The following is a 21,588-nucleotide window of genomic DNA, read 5'->3' on the forward strand; positions in this document are numbered from 1 at the left end:
CTCTGTCGGTTAAAACGAGGGAGTCCATCGGCTTAGTAAAATACACCAAACTTTAGAAATAGCGGAACTTACAAAAAAAATCACTACTAAAAACAAGCGGAAAATAGATGGACGAAAACCGACAACTAAAATCGAGGGACACTATCAGAAAGCCAATGATTTTTTTTTTTGTAATTTTAATTTTGTTTACAAAAATCGACGGATGTTGGTCAGTTATTTTCGGGCAAACATGCGCGGAAACTATTTTCTTTTTTTTTAGAAATCACTACAATGGAAGTATTTTATTTTTATATCAGGTTTTTAATAAAAATCGAGTCTAGTGAATTTTACCTAGCCGATGGACTCCTCGGATTTAACTGACAGAGTCCCTCATTTTCTTTGTGTTCCGAGACACTATTTTCTAACATTATCAAGTATTATTGTTTTTTCTTGGTTTTGCACTATTACAGATGGATATCCATCGATTTTGTCCCGAAGTATTTGGCCCTTTTTTTAGTAGTGTTACCTCTAAATGTGAGTTCTTGCTAATTTCATCTTTTTTTTTTTTTGTAGTTCCTTTCAAATCTACCAAACAAAATTCAATGAATATTTTACTGGAGACTAAAAGAGTTAATTTGTGGTAAACTTAAAGGACCAAAAATGTTAAGTGCATACTTAAAAAACTATTTTTAAACTTCTCTCATAATTAGGGGCCATTTTTATTAACTTGTGACAAACAGGACCAAAACTGTTAATTGAATAGTGAAGGCACTATTTTGAAACCACCTCTCTCGTGGTTAAGCAACCGTTTATGTGTTTTTTGTCATTAGAACTCATATAAATGATGCAAAGACCTAGGTTTTAAGCATGAAGCTCTTGGAGGAGTGGTAAATTTTGTTCAGTTCTCGAAGAGAAAGGAAAATAACAAAATTGAGAACAACATAGATATCCTAACCCACTTGAACAGAGAAATGTCAGAGTATTTACCACAAGAATTGATGATTGACATCTTCCTAAGACTACCCATCAAGTCAATCCTTCGATTCACAAGTGTTTGCCAGTCATGGTACTCTCTTCTTACTACCCCTCATTTTATCTCTATGCATCTCAACCGAAAACAAGATGACCACATCCTAGTTCGACATTTCTCTAGTAACCCCGAAAATGAAATATATACTTTGTTCTCTGACAATGACAAATTGGATGAGTATGCCCAGTTTGATTTGCCATTTAACTGCAGTAACTATTTCTTTGATATTGTGGGTACTTGTAATGGGATTTTGTGCCTTAACGATGAGATGTGCTTATGGAGTGCTTTTTATCTCTGGAACCCATCCATCAGAAAGTCAGTTAAACTCCCAAATCCTACATTTAGGGGAGATGGTAGTTTTGATCATACATTGGGGTTTGGATTGGATTCTGTTACGAATGACTACAAGGTGGTAAGAATATCACAAACTTCTTCTGGTATACCACCTGTTGTTGAGCTTTATAAGTTAAGTACGGGTGTTTGGAAAGACATTAGTGATGTCGCGCTGTCTCATTTATTCTTTTGCAATGAACCACAAGTGTATATGAATGGAGCTTCCCATAGGGTTGCATTCATGTGGGAAAAAGGACCAAGTCCGAGTATGATTGTTTCGTTTAATATGCATCATGAGACATTCTTTTTAATAATGTTGCCTAATAGTTTAGTTTATGGGATACGGCAACAATGTGGAGTGTTCCTTTTTGTATCAGATGAGTCACTTTGTTTAGTTAATCATAAATATGACAGAACAACTGATATTTGGATGATGAAAGAGTATGCTGATGAAGAATCATGGGTGAAACAATATAACATTAGTTCTAGTCACATTCCATATGAGCCCGAGGTTAATCATTACTTGATAAAGCCAATGGCTACAAGGAAAAATGGTGAAATGTTGTGGAAGGAATGCAATGGACTATTGGTGTCAGTTAATCATGCAGATGAAGAGATAAAGGATCTTGGCGTTCATGACTCTATAGATAACAATCACCTGTTTCACGATTCACTTTATGTTAATTCTTACAAAGAGAGTCTTGTTTTACTTGACAAATGGAAAGATTATTGTGCTGAAGATGCTTATGGAGAGTCATTCAATTCACGGAAGCGAAAGCCCAAAGGTGGGAGAAAGAAGTTGTTAAAGACAAACGCCAAAAATAGACTACGGATTGCATCTCTCTTGCACATCAGTGGATTGTTGTATGTGTTAAAAATGAAAGGAAAATGGCTACAGAGAAAAGAAAGGAAGAAAATGCAAGTCAAAAGACATTCATTGGCTATTTATCGCCATTAACTATGTTGCACCTGATTTATAGCCTCTGGCTATGTTGTAGCTTTTGGTAAATGCAGAAAAAAGTTAGTGGAAATGGTTACTTGAGTTTTGCATATTTTGTATAAGAAACAAACCACAAATCTGCAAAAGTTTCTTTCTGCATATTATTCTTTTAAGTCATTTAGTTCAGTATGTTTTTGGCTAAAGTTTAAATGCTGATTGCTTATACATATGACAGCTTGTTTTTGTTAAATTGATAATATTATGTTGTGTAATATTTCCATCTATCTTGAAATATGGTGAAAAACCCGAGTTATTGCTTCTAGGACACTTACTGCCTGGTAATACTGAAAACATTTACATGAACATAATTAGTTTTCTTTATCATATGCCTTGTAAGAGGACTTCTTTCTTTGTATTTTGTTGATCTTACCACAGGTGTGATTGGCTAATGCTTGTTGGTTCCTCCATCTTCCTTGTCTCTTCTACATCTTCCTGGTAGGAGATTAGCCTTTGTCTTAGCTGAAGATTTCAATTCTAGTTGCCATTTGCATGCATTTGTATTTCGGGTTTATCTGAAGCACTAGAAAGTTCATGCAGCCACTAGCTAGTGCTGAAATATTTTTGCTTATAGAAAGGAAATTGTTTGGGTTTTTTTGTCTGGTAGCTTTTAAAGTATTGCTTTAATATTGCTCGTTCTGTAAGGGAAGATACAAACAGTGAAATTAATGCGATGACTAGCTTATAACTGTACTTTCTCAAAAAAAAAAAAAAAAATTGGTCATACTTTTAGTCCGATACTGAATCATGTATACAATGAAGCTTTGAACCTTTGTGCAGAATAGTAGGAGTAGAATCCGATATTAGTTATAATTCTCTACAACTGCTTGTATTCATAGGCTGCAATTAAGATTCGACTCTGCAAGCTGAAGGTACCACTTTGCAAGCCACTCCCAACTTCTCTTTCAGCTTCATTTCGCAATTGGTATCAGATTGGGAGATGATGTTGCCATCTTGTTCAGTTGAAAATTTTGGTTTCCTGTAGTCTTATTTGTACTGGAGTAGTCACCTTGTTTGGTGGATTACTCCTTCGAAGATCACCAAAAGGTTGAGATATGGATGATGCAAGAGTATGGGAACCGGAGTGTAGGGCAAAATGATTCTGTATTAATAGCTGATGAACTTTTTGGATAGTGGATAGAGAAGGTATTGGATTCTGGATGAGAGTGAGGTTGCTTATTGCTTGGTAACTCCAATAGCTATAAGAACAAAACGGTGAACTTTTTTGTGGAGAGCATACTGTGAATTCTTGGTCTGATAGGACCATGCAGTTGAATAGATTAAGAATTTGACATTCATGATTCTTAAAGTGATACCTATAAGGAAAGCCTCGTTTTAATGGATAAACAAACAGGTTATTGAGATGGAATCACCTGTGAACAACAATCATCTGGTTGTTTAAAGTTGGGAGAAGTACTTAGGGTGAAAACTAATAAAGGGACACAATGTCTTGGATCTCCTTTCTTCTTCAGAGGATTGGTATGCATCATGCATGTCAAAATGAAAGGAGAAAAGGTTGCAAGAAGAATGGAAGACAAAAAACCTTCCTGTCTATTTATAGAAGGTAGCTGCGCCCTGGTTGATTTATGGAGCCTTGCTGTTCTGTATTTTATGTTAACTGCACAACATTGGTGTACAAAGATAAGAGAAAAGTTGATTACTTGAATTGCCTTAATATGTGTGGGACACAGGTCCACAAGACTACAGGTGCTTCTTTATGTTATACCTCTCCTTCAATACACGGATGGCTTATAGCGTTGCCCTATCTTTCTTGAGGCAGATTCACAAGGAAAAAACATCCTTTAGCTTTAGTCCTCAAAATTTAGTGATATTGTTACTTTTGGTTAGTGCGAGTCTTCCTGATTGATATACAGATTATAAATCTGATTGCTTACAAGTTAACAACTACTCTTTATAGGTGCTAGCATTCTGAGCATTATTCTCCCAAACATTCTAAGAGTATTTGCTCCTATTTCTTACTACTTTAATTGTATAATGACAGACTCTTTTATACCTCAATTGCACTCTAACTAGATGGATTTCTTATTAATGCCACTAATGGATGTTATGCAGTTTTTCTCTATCTTTTTCTTTGTTCGTACAACAACGGGATAATGATTGGCTGTTGCTTTTCTGTTGTTTTGTTTCTCTCTTCTATCAACTTCAAAATTACTCTATGCATGAAAACTTCTTTTTTTTTTTTTGATAGGTTTAGGTAAATAGTATAGTAAACACTTTAATTTTGGGTGAATCATATTTACTCTCTGTTTCATTTCAATTTGTTTGATTGAACACGGAGCTAAAGATGTTTATTGGCTTGAATATTATAGTGGAGGAAAATATTAAGGTGATAGTTGAAATTTCGTATAAAAAAGATCACGTCAATGTTTTAATTTGAACGGCAACTGAATTTGATTTCTAGGAAGTTCTAAAAGTGTTATAGAGCAATATTATTAATGAAATAGTGTCAAACCTCAAAATCGAAAAGAGTATCATCTAATTGAAAAAATATTAGCAAAGTACTCCATTAATAATATTAATTTTTCAGCTGAACCAAAAGTGATCACAAAATTAAAAAAGAAAAAGAAAAAAAATGTGTGAAAAAACCACCTGGAATCCTATTCCTTGTCATCCAAGAAAACTAAAATAAGAAACTTGGAGAAGCATCCCACTCCCTATCAGTCTAGGAAACAAGCGTTAATTTGTTTCTATAAATCTCACTCGTTAAGCCTCATATTTCTTCACTCTAATAACATTCAACTGAAGTAATCAATCAATCTTACTTCAGTTATGGCTCCACTCAGAGCAGAATTAAAGAAACAACACTCAAGAATGGCCTTTCCAAAAGTAAACACATCAACTACTACAACATTCAAGATTAAGAAAGCACAAATCTTTGAAGATATGGTGTTCCATAGGGGTGATCTTGTTGAAGTAGCAAGTAAAGAAGATGGATTTCATGGTTCTTATTTCGAGGCAATTGTAATGTGCCCTACTCTCAACAAAAATAAATATATTGTGCAGTATAAGACCCTTTTGAAAGATGATCTTTCTGGTCCATTGAAAGAGGTTGTTACCATCCCTGAACTCCGTCCAGTGCCACCCCAGATACCGGCGAATGGGTTTAACTTTTATGATCAAGTTGATGCTTTTGATAATGATGGTTGGTGGGTTGGCATAATTACTGGTAAGATTGGAACTAAGTATGTTGTGTACTTTGAAACCTTTGAGGTTGAATGTGTTTATGATGTAAGTGACTTGAGAGTTCATCAAGATTGGATTGATGGCAAGTGGATTTCTTCGAAAGAGACTGCAAAGAGTGTTTGAAGAAGTTTTCCTCTTGAAAAAGACTAACAAAGTTGTCCAGTTCTCTGTCTATTTGAGTCTTCGTTTCGGATTTTTTTTTTATTCAGGCTTCAATTTTGTTTTATGTAGCTTGTAGTTGCTTAAAAGACTAATAAAGTTGTAGTTGCTTCAGATCCATGTTCTATCTTTACTGGTTTCTTGTTACTTCTTTTTTTTTCGTCAAATCCTTATGTGCTGAATGTGGTGTGTGCTTTTCTTTGTTACGTCAGCCCCCGAATTTTATCCCCACATGATTAATCAATCTTCGTTTTCTTTTAGGGGTCGTTTGGTTCAAAAATAAATTACGCTGGGATAAGTTATGCTAGGATTAATTACGTTGGGATAAGTTATGCTGGGATTAGTTATTCTGGAGTTATTTTTTATTGACTGTTTGGTATGTTAGACTAAAAGTATTATACATTGGATAATTTCTAAAAAAAAAGAAGTTTCTTTCTTATCCCAGAATAACTTATTCCGCCCTTTGGCAGGTATGAGTTATCCCAGCACTATTTTTACTCCTGGGATAACTTACCCCATGATTACTAACCAAACAAGGGATAAGTAATTGCTAAATTCTTATCCCAAGACTATTTATGTTGATCCTTTTACCAAACGACTTAGAGATTAGAGATGGAAATACTCTACTCTTATGTGTTTCATATTGATATAGTTGGTTTTTTTTTTACTTTTCAATTTTCTTCATTTAAGTAAGCAGCACATTTAAGACCTTCAAGATTTCAGTATTCCTCCTGTTCCAGCAATTTAAATTAATTAGTACGCGTGATTTGGTTATAGCTTAAGATCTGCTAACATAGCACGATGAAGACTAATAGGGGTTAGCTTTGTTTTCAATCATCCATTATTTGTTTTGTTTATCCTTTTTAATTTTCTTTCTCGTTCCAGAGGGTCTTTTGAAAACAGCCTCTCTATCTTCGGAAATGGGGGTAAGGTCTGCGTACACTTTACCCTCCCCAGACCCCATACTATGAAATTTCACTGGGTATGTTGTTGTAATTTTCTTCTCATTCGAGTTTCAGCCATTTTCTTCTCTCATTCTCTATGTTTCTCTGGTGTTGTCTCACCCCATCAATGAGGATGTAATTTTGAAGGGTTCTGCAAGGGTAACTGCAAACGTCATATGGGTCTTCAACTTAACGTTATATTATTCTGCCCTTTTGGAAGTTTTATCTTTCGGCGATTAATTGGACTTACAAACTGTGAAATTTCCCGTGTGGTTGTTCCAGCACTTTATCCATTCAGATATAAATGTGAAAACTCACATCCAGGAATTAACTTTTCTTTTTCTTCATGTATCCAGTATCCGAACGTCACTGGTCCGACTAAACTGTATTCTTTGCCAAAATATGACTTGAAGGTTAAGATATGATTTAGGACTCTCTTTGAGGCGACTGCAGACTAATATGTGGAGCTAGTTTTTCAAAGGTGGTGCTGCCAAATTATAGTTTCCAAAAGGGTCACTAAATTTCAAATACATTCATCCTGTTATTCAGCAAAGGCTTACATTAAAAAGATAGTGCTAGTACTCACGTAACTAAGCAACGTAAAAGGCTAAGATTCTTATAAACTACCAGATTTAAATTAAGTATTCTCGCTTCCAAAACAGCACACATCTCTGAAGTCACGACCTCACAATACCAACAAAATTCTCCCTCGCTCACCAGACGACCTGCAAAGCCCTTAATTGCCTTGCCTGAGCTCAGGACGGACAAAATCAGCATCAGCTGTTACAGAAATATCAACTGTGGGTCTCAGTTGAGCACACACTTCAATAGCTCCGTGAATAGGATCTGCAAGGAAGTTGCTGATGAGATCCCGATTGATGGGGGTGTTATTATCCACGGCTACTAGTGCTTGCTGGGTGAGATTGTAATCAAATCGAGGGGCCCATTTCCTGGATCCTAAACGTGCTGTTGTAGAGCAATTGTCAACCATGAATGATACTCCACGAGCGTGCATGAATGGATTCAGAGAATCTACAGATTCAATGACACTTTCATTTATGATCTCTGAGTAAGAGTGGCCTTTCTTCCTCAGAACCTCAATCTGTTAGTATTTGCCAAATACAAAATTTTAGATGATAAGGAATGTCAGCTAACAGGACATATCTTATTCATGTGATCTGTCATCATTTTGGAACCTTGGTTTTCTGATTTTATAGAACTTAATAAAATTAGTCAAAACCATTTGAGTTTCCGAAGAGCCTCGGCAAAAAAAATCCTTCAAAAAGCACAACTTTCTCAATTTAAGATTCAGATCTTCAAGCAGAAAGCGACCGGAGCGAAAGAGCACTTCAAGCATCCAGAAGACCATGCAAGTATCTACTTCCATGGCTCAAGCATAAAAATAAGAATAAAAAATAGGGTGTTCAAAAAAGAAAAGCAAACCTGGGCCATCATCAATGCCACAAAGACACCAGCAGTGAAAGGATACAGCGGACCAAGATCACCGGCTGGTCGTGTTGCGCGTACACGCTCACCAACCTTCCACATCCTTGTTTGGTCAATTTTCCCCATTGGGAAAGCTGGTAAGCCCTCCTTTTCCTGCATGTAGAGAACCAAGGATAAATACGACGGTTTTCGTCAACTATCCCCTTGAAGATCTTATATTACCAGGTCTAACATGTGAACAAAATCAAGATTGACTTGAAGGAAAAAAAAAGGCACATTGGCTAGGTAGTAGAAAAATTACGATTTAAAACCCCTATATAGACTATAGAGGGCAAAACCAATGCCCTCCTGCTATCTTCACAGCTAAGAGAGGGTGAAAAAGGCACACATTGATTAGAAAAGTTCTTGGATAGTTCTCCAAACCTGAAATAATTGTGTGTGTTTTTAAATCAGACTTTTTCCAGGAATCATTCTTAAAACTATTTTCCTATAACTAAAGACCCGAAAGGTATGTATCACAAAAACAAATCCCAATATTCCCGGAAAAATCATTTTCTCAGAATAATCCACTTGCACAAATTCTCCCCAGAATTGTTCTACAAAAACATCTTGAAACATAATCTTTAAAGAACTAAACTAAAACCAAAGTCCAAACCTAGCCAAGTGACTTATAAATCTACAGATTCAGAAATGACTTACATAAAAGCGACGGCCAGCCAAGACGACACTCCTGATCTCGCTACCTGCAGCTACATCTTCATAGCACTCGTACAATATCTCCATGCAGGGGTAAAAAGAAGCACTGTATGCAGCCTCGAACTCCTTCTTGCCCTCCTCAGTCAATGAGTCGTACACAGCCAACATGCCCTGGAAAAAGGATACATGTGCATACAACAATTTTAGGGAGATTGTAACAAAAATAATACATAAGCATCATCTTCCTAGCTATAATAATCTTACGAAAAGATAAAAATCGAAGACCGACCTTTGTTGATATGATCTTTGAAATGGTTCCTGTTATGCATTCTACAGTGTTCTTGTATGCAAGCTCATCATTCATTCCATTCTCAGTGTACCTTCTGAACAGTGACTCAACAACTCCATGGACAGCACCGAGTAAAATGCCTAAGGAGGGAACCAATTACTCAACCATAACGGCTTTAATAAGCTAGAAAAAGGCTTGAAAACACACTAACCTCGTTCTCCAAAAATGTCACTTTTATATTCCTGCTCTAGAGTAGTAGCAAAAGTAAAGGGAGAACCAAGGGCAACAGACCACCCAAGAGCAACATCTGTGGCCCTTCCATCAACATCCTGGAGATAGTAAAAGGCATCACATCTGATTGAACATAAAACTAATAGCTTGAGGAGAAGAGAGTAAAGAAAGGGCATTGGCTGAGACCTGGTGAACTGCAAAGCTTGCATTAATTCCAGCACCATTGACTTCTTTTCCTTGAACATATAATCTCCTGACTGAAGGACCCATTCCCTTGGGACATACAGCAATCACACTGATGTTCTTAGGGAAGTCAAGGCCCATTGACTGCAAATGGCCAAGGAGGAATCCATGTGAAAGCCCAAGTATGCTGTTTGGCTTCATGTGAGAAAACACTTTCTCATAATTATCAGCCTGCACATACATCCAAGAATTAGACAAAAAGCAACAATGGAACAAGGGGTATGTCTGCACATTGGTAAAGCATAAACTGCCAGGTAGGCAATCATTAATCTAGATATGTTGACAGAGATTCACTTGAGCATTTGTGGAGCTTTAGACCCCTCCCCTCCCCAGAAAGCCTCCGTTTACATTGATTCCAAATACAAATAATTCATGTTTCCGCAACAGTTATACCAAGACCAAAACTGACCCCAACATTGTAATTCACACATTTGAGCACCACAAACATGAATGTGAGTTCAAATGATGAAGAACAAAACGCATGAAGTAACTATATACCATAAGCTATATTGTATCTAAGTCGAAAATAGCTGTATAGTAGACTCAATAAAAATTTCTACTAAGCAAGCCAAGACATTGAACTATTGTGTGAAGGAAAGCATTCAATAAAATGTAATTACCAAATGTTGCTACAATAAGAACAGAGGCTAAAGCAATGTCTAACCTGAGCAGCATCCGAAATCAGAAGCAGCACGAGATCACTGCCAGAGATAGTCTCATATATGTCACCAAGGGTCCCATTCTCTTCACTAAACCCAGCTGCACGGGCCTCTGCAAAGGAGCTTGAACCCTTTCTTAAACCAATCTACATGAAACAGACATTACACTTGTAAGCTTAACATAATATGCCAAAAGTATAACCAACTCACACATTCACCACCACATCAACACCAACTTCACTGTTATGTCTCTGTGGGATGGCAAGGAGAAAGCAGAAGAAGATGAAGTATTACCTTAACGACTATATCGGAATTTGCTTCTACAAGAGAATCCCTCAAGTTCTGGGCTTGAGCAGGTCCCTACAAAAGAAATAGTATTTATTAAGCAAATCTGAATATGAAAAAACAGAGCAGTGTTGTTAAAAGCCATAGCTTCGTCGCTTACAGTGCTCTTTCACCAAATTAACTCATGTAAACCAGGTTATATAATTAAACTAGAAACACACACTTGGCAGGTTCACAATTAATTTTTACAATGCAATAGCTGCCAATAAAAATTTCAACCCGGGATGAAGTGTTACAAGCAATTCAGAAAGAGCAACAGAAAAGGTGGTTCGAAGCTGGGTGCCTGATTACATAAACAGATAATAGCTCACCGGGAAAATAGAAAAAGTAAGGGAATATTCTTCAGATTTCAACATCGTAGAAAAACCAATCTTTAAAAATTCTATTAACCAATATCTCACAATCAGATTCTGTCAGAAAATCCTCTTTTTCTTTTAATTTAGACAGGCAACACTAAAATACTATAAAGAACTTCTTACTTGGCAAAGATTGCAACCAATAATTCCTGGTACCGAGAACATATCATTACTAGTAATTTCTGAGTTGAGAACATCAACAACAACATACCCAGTGTACTCCCACATGGTGGGGTCTAGGGAGGGTAGAGTGTACGCAGACCTTACCCCTACCTTGGGAGGTAGGAAAGTTGTTTCTGATAGACCCCCGGCTCAAGAAAACATCAATCAAATCAAATTACGAGTAAAATGAAACCAATAAAAACTGAGTCCGTGAATTATACCTGAGAACCCCAGCCAATGACTCCAATCTGCTTGATTCCTTTGAAAGCATCCGGCAAATACTTGAACAAATCCCTTCCTCCTCTCACAATGTACTACACCACAATATTACATAATAATCAACATGGTAAAAAACCTCAAAAACAACATATAAACACTTTCGTCATAAGCACACCGAAGACGAAAGACAATACACTCATCGTCCCAGTTTGTTCGCCAGTTTTAGCTTTATCAGCATCAATTTAACCAACTTTCAACCTAAATTTAACTAGATTGATTCATTCTGTCGATTAAAAATAAAAATAAAAAGTACTCCCTCTGCCCAATTCATGCGACAGATTTCGAATTTCGAGAGGCAAAACTTTTTTATTTTGGCAAAACATAGCGAGAGCTTAGTGCACCGGGCTGCCCTTTTAATCTCTAATCTAATTTTTAAAATATCATTTACATAGAAACTACGTAAAAAAGTATAAGCCACAATAATTAACAATTTAAAATATTTAAATTGCATCCGAATAAATCACAGTCAAAGATTTTATTGTTTGACTCTCGAAAAGCAATGATAGAGTAATATAGTTTCGATTCCCCAAGTAAAATTGGTCAAAGTTGAATCTCAAAAAAGGAACAGTATGGAAGTGAGATAGATATAGAGGGTAATGTACCTCGTCATTTCCAGCTAGGGTAACTTTCTCCTTCTTAAAGACTTTTGTTTCAAAATCATGAGAAGCCGGTGCCTTAACCGCGGCAGGTGCGGATACCATACGAGCCGCTAGGGCCCCACCGGAGCCAGATGAAACGGCGGCTTTGGCTCGAAGTGGCTTAAGCGACGGAGTTGACGAGGAAAGAAACCCTAGGTTACTAGGAAGTGAAGGTTTTAGGGATTTGGATGATGATGATGATGGAGTGGTAGAAGTGGAGATGGAGAATGAAGTTGCTGCCGCCGCCGCCATGATTGTAAGTGGGGGATAAGAGGTGCTGAGGGAGAGAGGAAATGGGTGAGGGTCCCCTGATATATATATATCTGCTGAACAGTTTCAGTGTGTGTGCTAGTAGTAGTTTGCTAGGGTAAAGGGTTTTGGTACCACTGCTCTACTTGGGATTATGTTTGTTGTATTGCAAAATACTAGTATGAAAATATATTTAAATTTTTTGTAAATGTGGTGTCTGGACCACTTGGTATCAATCAGTATATGTATATATTAATTGCTGGAATTTGAAATTGAATTCTTATGGTTCTAGGTTTACATCATTATAGACGGATTCATAATTTAAATTTGTACGTTCAATTATTAAGATTCTTAGTGTTAAACTCATTATATTATGAAAGTTATATGTTCAAATTTTTTGATATATTATATATTAGGATTTAGGGCTTAGGAGATTCAATTTTATTAATTGCATTGTATATTTGATTTATATCTTTTGTATTAAAATTTGTTTCTTATTGTACTTTTATATACTTTTAGATTTTGTTGTGATTTAAAGAATAAATAAAATCAATGTGAAAATTCACATAAAATTGTTGATGGTCATCATATTTGAAACCATCGACTTTTGGAATTTGGGGGCGTACTAGTTTGTAACGTTGTTTCCCATGGCTCTCCTTCAAAATGTTTTTTTTTTTTTTTTGGTGGTTGTTGTTGTTTATAAACAAACAGAATTCAAACTATTAGAAAATTGAAATACTCAATTAATCTATATTTCAGCCAAGTGTAACCAGTAGAGCCTTTTTTTTTTTCTTTTGCGGAAGAATTGTCCCTATAGTCCTTTATACTCTTAACACTTGCACTTTTCTTATAATATTTTTTTTGTAGAGGGGTCGGGTGAGAGGAGAGATTGTAATGTTAATTAGAGATTTAGAGGATATTTGGGCAGTTGGTTATAAGTATTTTTTGGCTTATTTATGTGTAGGACAAATATTATTCAGCTTATAAGCTCATTTAGTTTGATTAATTTTTTTATATTTCATTCTTACTAATATTTTTTCTAATTCTCAAAATACATTTTCAAAACAAAATACCTAAGTTCCTCTTCATTCCACACTCGTCGTTCATCCTTCTCCTTACAAAGATACTTTTAGTTTTAAAAAAAATCTTTAAAAAATTACCGATGTTTTTATCATTTTACCACTAGATACTATCAACATTCTCTTTTATCAAACACATCAAATGCTTATTACTAATTTTAACACTTTTATTCAAATATATAACTATGTATTTATAAAATTAGTCTCTAACTTTTAAAATTACTTATCAACTATTTACAATCAGCTAACCTAAACAGATTTCTATTTTTTAAACTGGTTTTCCCAAAAAATGAAAAATCTGGAGTAGTGTTCGAGATTTCAATAACTCTAGAGTTTGGTCCGAAGAAATAGTTTTTGAATCCTATTTTTCTATTTATTTATTTAAAAAAAAGGCTTTCTAGAAAAATTATTTAACAAATGTTGAATATGAATAGTTTATTAGCAATATTTTTTTCGCAAATGTTAAGTTTCAAAACATTCGTAGGAACCCTTAAGGGGTCGTTTGGTAGATTGACTCATTAGTCCCGGGATTATAATCCCGGGACTAATTTATCCCATCTATTTGAATTATTTTATACCATCTAAAAGATGATATAAAATAATCCCAGTATAAGTGGGATAAGAAGGTATAAGCTGGGATATCCCAACACTAATTTTTGTACCATATTTGGTAGAAGGTATAAATTTATCCCAGGATAAATTTATACCTCTACCAAACATGGTACAAAAATTAGTGTTGGGATATCCCAGCTTATACGTTAAACCAAACGACCCCTAAGTGATGGATAAATTTATACCTTCTACCAAACATGATACAAAAATTAGTGTTGGGATATTCCAGCTTATACGTTAAACCAAACGACCCCTAAGTGATGTATTAATGCTTGCTTTTGGACTCCCCACACCACCCCTACCCCCACAACCCCGCCCCCGACGAAAAAAAAAGGAACCTTTGAGGAAGGCAAGAGCCGTTTGAAAAGACTCAAAATTTTCAGCCGTCAAAGTATTACGAGACAATAAATTAAGACGATGATGTGTTATCACAAAGCGCACGCACGTGGGACATCAACGTGTAATTTGTCATGTGGACAAAGAGACAAAAGTAGAGACAATAGAGATATCGTTTTTTCCGTCTGAAAATGTACTTTAGTAGTGTTTAGACGTATTTTGTAGTACAAAAATTTGTTTTAAAAGCATGACCTTAAAAATAAACGGTTTAAAAAGGGCAACTCGGTGCACTAAGCTCCCTCTATGTGCGGGGTCCGAAGAAGGGCTGGATCACAAGAGTCTATTGTATGCAGTCTTACCTTGCATTTCTGCCAGAGGCTGTTTCCACGGGTCGACCCCCGTGACCTCCTGGTCACATGGCAACAACTTTACCAGTTACGCCAAGGTTCTCCTTCAAAGTTGTTTCTTTTATAAATAAACTGTTTCTTTTGAAGAATTTGCACGGTTTGTCCTTCAAATGGGTGATCTTCAATTTTTGGTCTTTAATTTATGTCCTTAACAATCAAATTTATACATAGCGACATAAGTTACTTAAGGGTGCACATTAGAATTCGTGTGATATTATAATGTAAAAATATAAATATATATTTGCGATAAAATTATTTATTATGAGGACAAAAATGGGAAATAGGTGATTAAACAGGACATGATGCTGGTACAGCTTATCAAGAACATGATCTTAGATAGGAGATTATGAATGATACGGATTATGGTAAAATTTTAGTAGGCAGTTGAGCATTGTCCTACTGGCCCGTTCATACTAGTACTTGTAGTATTATTCTTGTAGTTCTTATCCTTCGATTTCTGCTACTATCTATTGCTGCTTGTACTTCGATTATCATATTAATTTATTGTAGCTACTGCTTCTTATTTTTCAGACTGCTTTATTATGCTTTTATCGTATTTTGTCATGACTTTTTATACTGTTTTGACTTGCTTGTTTTTGTGCCGAGGATCTTCCGAAAACATCCTTCCTACCTCCTAAGGTAGGATAAGACCTGTGTCCACTCTACCATTCTCGGTCACCACTTGGTGGGATTTTATTGGGTAAAATGTTGTTGTTGCACAAAAATTAAAGACCAACGCAAAATAGGGGCATAAGTGCCAATGACCCGTTTCTTTTATTTGGCAGCAATTCGAAACAAAGTTTATTAATGCTATTAATATAATAAGTTTCAGCAAATTGATGTTTGGCCCACTGAATAAGTTTTTTATTGCATCCAGGTAATATAGCTGTTTGCCCCAAGTCGCATTAAAACTTAAATTGTAATGGTGCTAGAGAACCTCCAACACCTAATTAAGACCCGTTTGGACATGGTTTGAAATCATGTTTGGACATACAATTTAAATATTTTAAGTTGTATTTTTTTTTATAGACATAAAAACTTCACAAATTGTGAAAACTATCAAAACATTCTCAATTCTTATACAATCTTACCAAATGAGCAAATCATAGTTTATAACAAAATTAGTACACTACTAGAAGACTTTTCTAAAAAATGCAATATCAATTAATCAAACTTTACTTCAATAAAATCGAAAATTTAACATGAATAATAATGTAACTACTATTTAATATAATCTTCCCATATAAATTAGAGATTGATAGACATAAATAAAGGTTGGTGGAAGTTAATGAGATTGGTAAATAATTTGTGGGAGTAATTGTTAAAAATATTTACCAACTTATGAGTTTTTTTTTTACAAAATATTAACTTATGAGTTAAATTTTGTATTTAAAAAAGTTAAAACCATGGTTTTAAACCCAAACCATGCTTTTTTGGATGATTTGGGTTCAAACCATGGTTTCAAACCAGGTTTCAAACCACGACTTAAAATTGATGGCCAAACGCTGGTTTGAAACCATAGTTTCAAACCATGATTTCAAAATTGATGGCCAAACGCCTACTAAGTAGGCACACGACCATCAAATACATTATATGTACTATATATATTTCTATCTATACAAATAGTATACCGAATGTTACCTCCGCCAGTTGATCGGAATTGTAGTAATTTTTTGTCTTAATGTTGTCAAATTAAGCTTTCGTTACTTACTTTGAGCACTGTGAAAACCATAAGCTAGTTCTTCTTTAATATTTTCTTTATCATTTCTGATTTCTCCCACTTTATGTTTAGTCATGTGAGAAATATTTGCAAGGGAAATAGCAAGATAGAACACTCGTGAAGTTAGAGGTTGTTTGGATTTTCTTAAGTAGCTTATAAGCTAAAAGCTAAATGTCATAGGTTGTGATATAAGCAACTTTTAGTTAATAATTACTTAAAAGCACTTTTTACATTTCTCAAACACCACCACAAAAGAGCTTAAAAGCTAATTTGACCAAAAACCACTTAAAAAAAGCCAATCCAAATACTCTCTTAGTGCACCCTACTAAATTTCCAATTGGTATATGTTTGTTTTAAAAGGCAGTTTTGGGACTCGCCTCGGGGCTCGCCCCGGGACGGGGCACTAGCAAAATGCCCCAGGGCTCACGTGCGGGGCTTAATTCTTGCGAGGCTTACGCCCTAAGCGCCCGATTGTACGCCCTAAACACGTCCAACGCTCGGGGCTCGCCTAACAGTTCTTACACAATTATATGTTAAATTCCTTAATTAAAATCATTGATCCTCATAATTCTTTAACAAATGATTGATACTTAATAATTTTTCATTTACCGAAATAAGAAGATTAGGTATAACTCAAATAACAAGTCGTAGTATTGCATATTTACTATATGAGAACATCGTGAGGGTGAATATCACTTAATATTTCTTTTAAGAATACATAACCGAATTGTGAATTTTCACTTGTCATTGGTCTTTTGTCCTATGTATCAAAATTATCATATTTTATTATTTCTCTATTTGAAAGTAATTTTATTTTTATTCATGAAGGAGTTACGTTTCAATTATAATACTGATAAAGTTATTTATAGGGAGATACAATGAATAGAATGATAGTAATATTGTTTTAACAAATTGTGATTTTTTATTGTTTGAAAGTTAAGATGTTAGAGTTGATTTGCATTTCATAATAGCTTTTATTTCATTGTATTGTTTATACTTGTAAGGTTATATATATACATATATATATATATATATATATATATATACATATATATATATATATATATATATATATATACACACACACTTTTCTTTTATTTTTTATGTAATTTTACCTATTTAAAAATATCTATTATAATTATATTATTTTATGAAATACAAAAAATTAAATATCCATGGGGCTTACGCCCCGCCGAGGCATATGTAAAACGCCCCGCCTTACGCCCCTGCCTTTTTAAACACTGTTCTAGATCTATTCTTGGTTAATTTTATTTTTAAAATTTGGACAAAGCATGCTATGGAAAATACTGTATAAAAGTAAAGCCTAACCACTGTTAAACATTTTAGAAAAGGAATCAAAGTTTGTGGGCGCAACAAATTCCATTTAATTGAAATAAAATCAGCATAATCATTTTGAAAGCTCCGCCTTCCAAATGCCATTTACGCACGTCATTCATCTACTAGCAGTTTAGCACTGACTCTGGGGCCACTTAAGCCTAACTCAATTAATGAATGAAAATAGTGCGGCTTTTCTTTTAATCACGGAAGCTAGGTGTAGAAAATATATTTTCTATTCTATGAAAGTAATATATGACTATTTTTTTTAGGTTCACATCTCGTGTTTGTTATTTACATTAGGTCTGATTAAATTCGGATTGCACCAAGAAGTCTCACATTGGGAGGCAAACCGCTTCCTAAAAGAGGCGACTTCGTATTCAAGGAGCTTCGAACCCGAATCTTCTAATTAAACATGAAAGAATACTTATCACTCCATCACAATCTTTGTTGGTGAGTAACATATGAATCAGTAGAATACAAATTGTATACACTAACAATGTTAAAAATTGTATTTTCTTAGCAATAATAGTAAGTTAGTTGTCATCTTCACAAGTTATTGTTTTAAAAAAGTTATTTGAAATTGACTTTTTAGTGGACGTGATCGTATGAATATTGTTAACACTTTTTCAGTGCTAAAAGAAAAAGAGTCCGGAGCCAAAATGACATATTTTTGCAGTCATTAGCCCAAAATAGACTGTTTTTTTTATATCACAATGGGTATTTCGTTGGTTGGGTATTTCGTTGGATAACCAACGAAATACCCACACAACACTGTTCCGGTGCCGAACTAATGAGCTGCATTTCGCTACAAGTGTAGCGAAATGCAACATTTTTTTTTTGCATTTCGTGAATATTAGAACGAAATAGTTTTTTTTTTTATATATATATTTCATGAATTTGAACGAAACTGATTTATTATTTTTTTTTTGTATTTCGTGAATTAATTCACGAAATATAACTGTTTTTTTTTTGCATTTCGTGAATTAATGAACGAAATAGGTTTTTTTTTTTTTTTTTGCATTTCGTGAATAAAAAAACGAAATATGGATTTTTTTTTTATTTCATCTAAAAACGAAATTGGAAAATATATATTAATTTTTTTTATTTCGTTCATCTAAAAACGAAATTGGAAAAAAAAAAAAAAATATATATATATATATATATATATATATATATATATATATATATATATATTTTGCATTTCGTTGGTAGATCAACGAAATAGGATAAAATATATATATTTTTTATTTCGTTGATATACCAACGAAATAGGAAATTATATATATATATATATATATATATATATATATATATTTTGCATTTCGTGTATTAGAAAACGAAATAGGATAATTTTTTTTTTGTATTTTTGTATTTCGTTTATATAAAAAAATAGGAAAATAATTTTATTTTCATTTCGTTTATATAAAAACAAAATAGGAATACATATATATATATATATATATATATATATATTTTAATTTCATTCATACACCAATGAAACAAGATGAATATATATATTTTTTTTTGTATTTCATTTATATAAAAACGAAATAGGAAAATATTTTTTTTTTTCGTTTATATACCAATGAAATGTTTTGTTCCATTTATATAAATGAAATAGAAAAAAAATATATATATTCATCCTATTTCATTGGTATATGAATGAAATAAAAAAAATAATAATAATAATAAAAAAATATATATATATATATATATATATATATGTATTCCTATTTCGTTTTTATATAAACGAAATGAAAATAAAATTATTTTCCTATTTTTTTATATAAACGAAATACAAATATACAAAAAAAAAATTATCCTATTTCGTTTTCTAATACACGAAATGCAAAAAAAAAAAAAATTATAATTTCCTATTTCGTTGGTATATCAACGAAATAAAATATATATATATATATATATATATATATATATATATATATATATATATATATATATATATTTTATCCTATTTCGTTGATCTACCAACGAAATGCAAAAAAAAAAAAAAAAAAAAAATATATATATATATATATATATATATATATTCCAATTTCGTTTTTAGATGAACAAAATAAAAAAAAATTCATATATATTTTCCAATTTCGTTTTTAGATGAAATAAAAAAAAAATTATATTTTCCATATTTCATTTTTTTATTCACGAAATACAAAAAAAAAAAAAAAAACCTATTTCGTTCATTAATTCACGAAATGCAAAAAAAAAAAAAATCAGTTATATTTCGTGAATTAATTCACTAAATACAAAAAAAAAAAAACAGTTTCGTTCAAATTCACGAAATATAAAAAAATAAAAATAAACCTATTTCGTTCTAATATTCACGAAATGCAAAAAAAAAAATAAAAAAAAATTGTTGCATTTCGCTACACTTGTAGCGAAATTCAACTCATTAGTTTGGCACCGGAACAGTGTTGCGTGGGTATTTCGTTGGTTATCCAACGAAATACCCATTGTGGTATAAAAAAAAAAAGACAACCTATTTTATGGTAATGGCTGCAAAAATATGTCATTTTGGCTCCGGACTCAAAAGAAAAACTACTGTTGCTTAGTTATACATTTCCAATTTCCATGTCTTACCATGCAAACTATGGTAGTGTCAAGTATCAAATTGAAATGGTGTCTTTCGAGAATTCTTTAGAGATAGTCAAGAAAAGTGAATGATTAGATACTCATGTAAGATGAAGTCGACTTCAAGCTTCGTTACAAAACGACTAAGTATTAAATAAGGGTAAAATTTGAAAAAAAAAGTAATAAAAAATTTGAAGTGAAAAACAGAATGTCTATTTGCTGAATTGTTATCAAGTTTATTGACGAGGAGGGCATATGTCATCCTCTTAGGATTATTATTGAATATTATAAATATTTGTTGAAAGTCAACAAATCATTGTTAGATATACCTGGCCAGAGGCAAACCAATGTACAAAATTTTGGCAAATGAAAATCACAAACATGAAGAAGATTTACTAATCTCGGAATATGCATTCAAAACAAAAAAAAATTCTTCTCCTGACAAATTTAAGTCAGGTAGCTTTTCAAAGATTTTGGGAAATCATTGCCAATGTACAAAAAATTATCTTACCATGCGTGTTTCACTAGATATTGAGTCATCTCCTAAAACTTGAGATCCATAAGAAATAGGGCCACAGTTCCACCATCCACTCTCTGATAGGTCTGAGATCTTGGGCCTATCCATCATCAAATAATTGTCGAAGTCTTCTTTCATTCAACCTCAACTCATTACCATAAAATTCAATACTTGATACTTCAAAAATCACATCTCTATGCAGCAAGTACATACATGCATATACACACACAAAAGTGGTCTAACAAACCAAAAGAATACATGTTTGATCAAACTGTCGAAATCAACTTATTTTGAGAAATACTTCTTATTAAAAGTGCGTTTTGAAAAAGTGCTTTAAGAGAATAGTAGCTTGTGTTTGATTAAATCATTTGAGAAGTGATTTTATTAGTAGATTGTGTTGTGTTAATATTTTCAAAAAGTGATTTTAAATGTCAAATTACGAAAAAGAAAGTTACTGCCGGCTAATTTGATTGGGCAAATATGAATTTTTAATTTAGTAATCTTGTTTTGAAAAATCATATGCACTTAGGAGAAACTATTTTTTTACAACCCTCTTTAAAAGCGGAAAACAACTTTAGCAATTGCTTAAAAATACTTATTTCTTCATCAAATTCTAGCCAAACACCTTATTTTTTTTAAATCATTTTTTTTTAATTATGAGAATTCAGAAGTTTGGCTAACCAAAATATAAGTTAGACCAACTCTAGTGGCTTTCATTACTGATCTAAGAGTTCATAAGGGCTTACTGTAT

At 33.3% G+C, this 21,588-nt stretch overlaps 3 protein-coding genes across 3 annotated transcripts; 2 read left to right on the forward strand and 1 right to left on the reverse strand.

Moving 5' to 3' along the window:
- The first annotated feature begins 802 nt into the window (after nucleotides 1–802).
- On the forward strand, nucleotides 803–2,554 carry LOC132617649 (F-box protein At3g07870-like). Its single transcript, XM_060332699.1, has one exon. The coding sequence runs from the start codon at nucleotides 951–953 to the stop codon at nucleotides 2,298–2,300; it is 1,350 nt and encodes a 449-aa protein (XP_060188682.1). The 5' UTR covers nucleotides 803–950; the 3' UTR covers nucleotides 2,301–2,554.
- A 2,575-nt stretch (nucleotides 2,555–5,129) lies between these two features.
- LOC132619441 (protein AGENET DOMAIN (AGD)-CONTAINING P1-like) lies at nucleotides 5,130–5,666 on the forward strand. The gene has a single exon (XM_060334347.1). It carries the CDS (start codon nucleotides 5,130–5,132, stop codon nucleotides 5,664–5,666), a length of 537 nt encoding a protein of 178 aa, XP_060190330.1.
- A 1,451-nt stretch (nucleotides 5,667–7,117) lies between these two features.
- Nucleotides 7,118–12,385, reverse strand: LOC132620321 (ketol-acid reductoisomerase, chloroplastic). The gene is made up of 10 exons (XM_060334987.1): nucleotides 11,955–12,385; nucleotides 11,295–11,387; nucleotides 10,505–10,570; nucleotides 10,216–10,356; nucleotides 9,495–9,722; nucleotides 9,289–9,406; nucleotides 9,078–9,217; nucleotides 8,792–8,959; nucleotides 8,090–8,245; nucleotides 7,118–7,748 (listed from the first exon to the last, which is right to left on the reverse strand). The coding sequence occupies exons 1-10, from the start codon at nucleotides 12,240–12,242 to the stop codon at nucleotides 7,383–7,385; spliced, it is 1,764 nt and encodes a 587-aa protein (XP_060190970.1). The 5' UTR covers nucleotides 12,243–12,385; the 3' UTR covers nucleotides 7,118–7,382.
- Nucleotides 12,386–21,588: the final 9,203 nt, after the last annotated feature.

This window comes from Lycium barbarum, chromosome 11 (genome assembly GCF_019175385.1).
Source record: "Lycium barbarum isolate Lr01 chromosome 11, ASM1917538v2, whole genome shotgun sequence".
In the NCBI taxonomy this organism is placed as follows: domain Eukaryota; kingdom Viridiplantae; phylum Streptophyta; class Magnoliopsida; order Solanales; family Solanaceae; genus Lycium; species Lycium barbarum.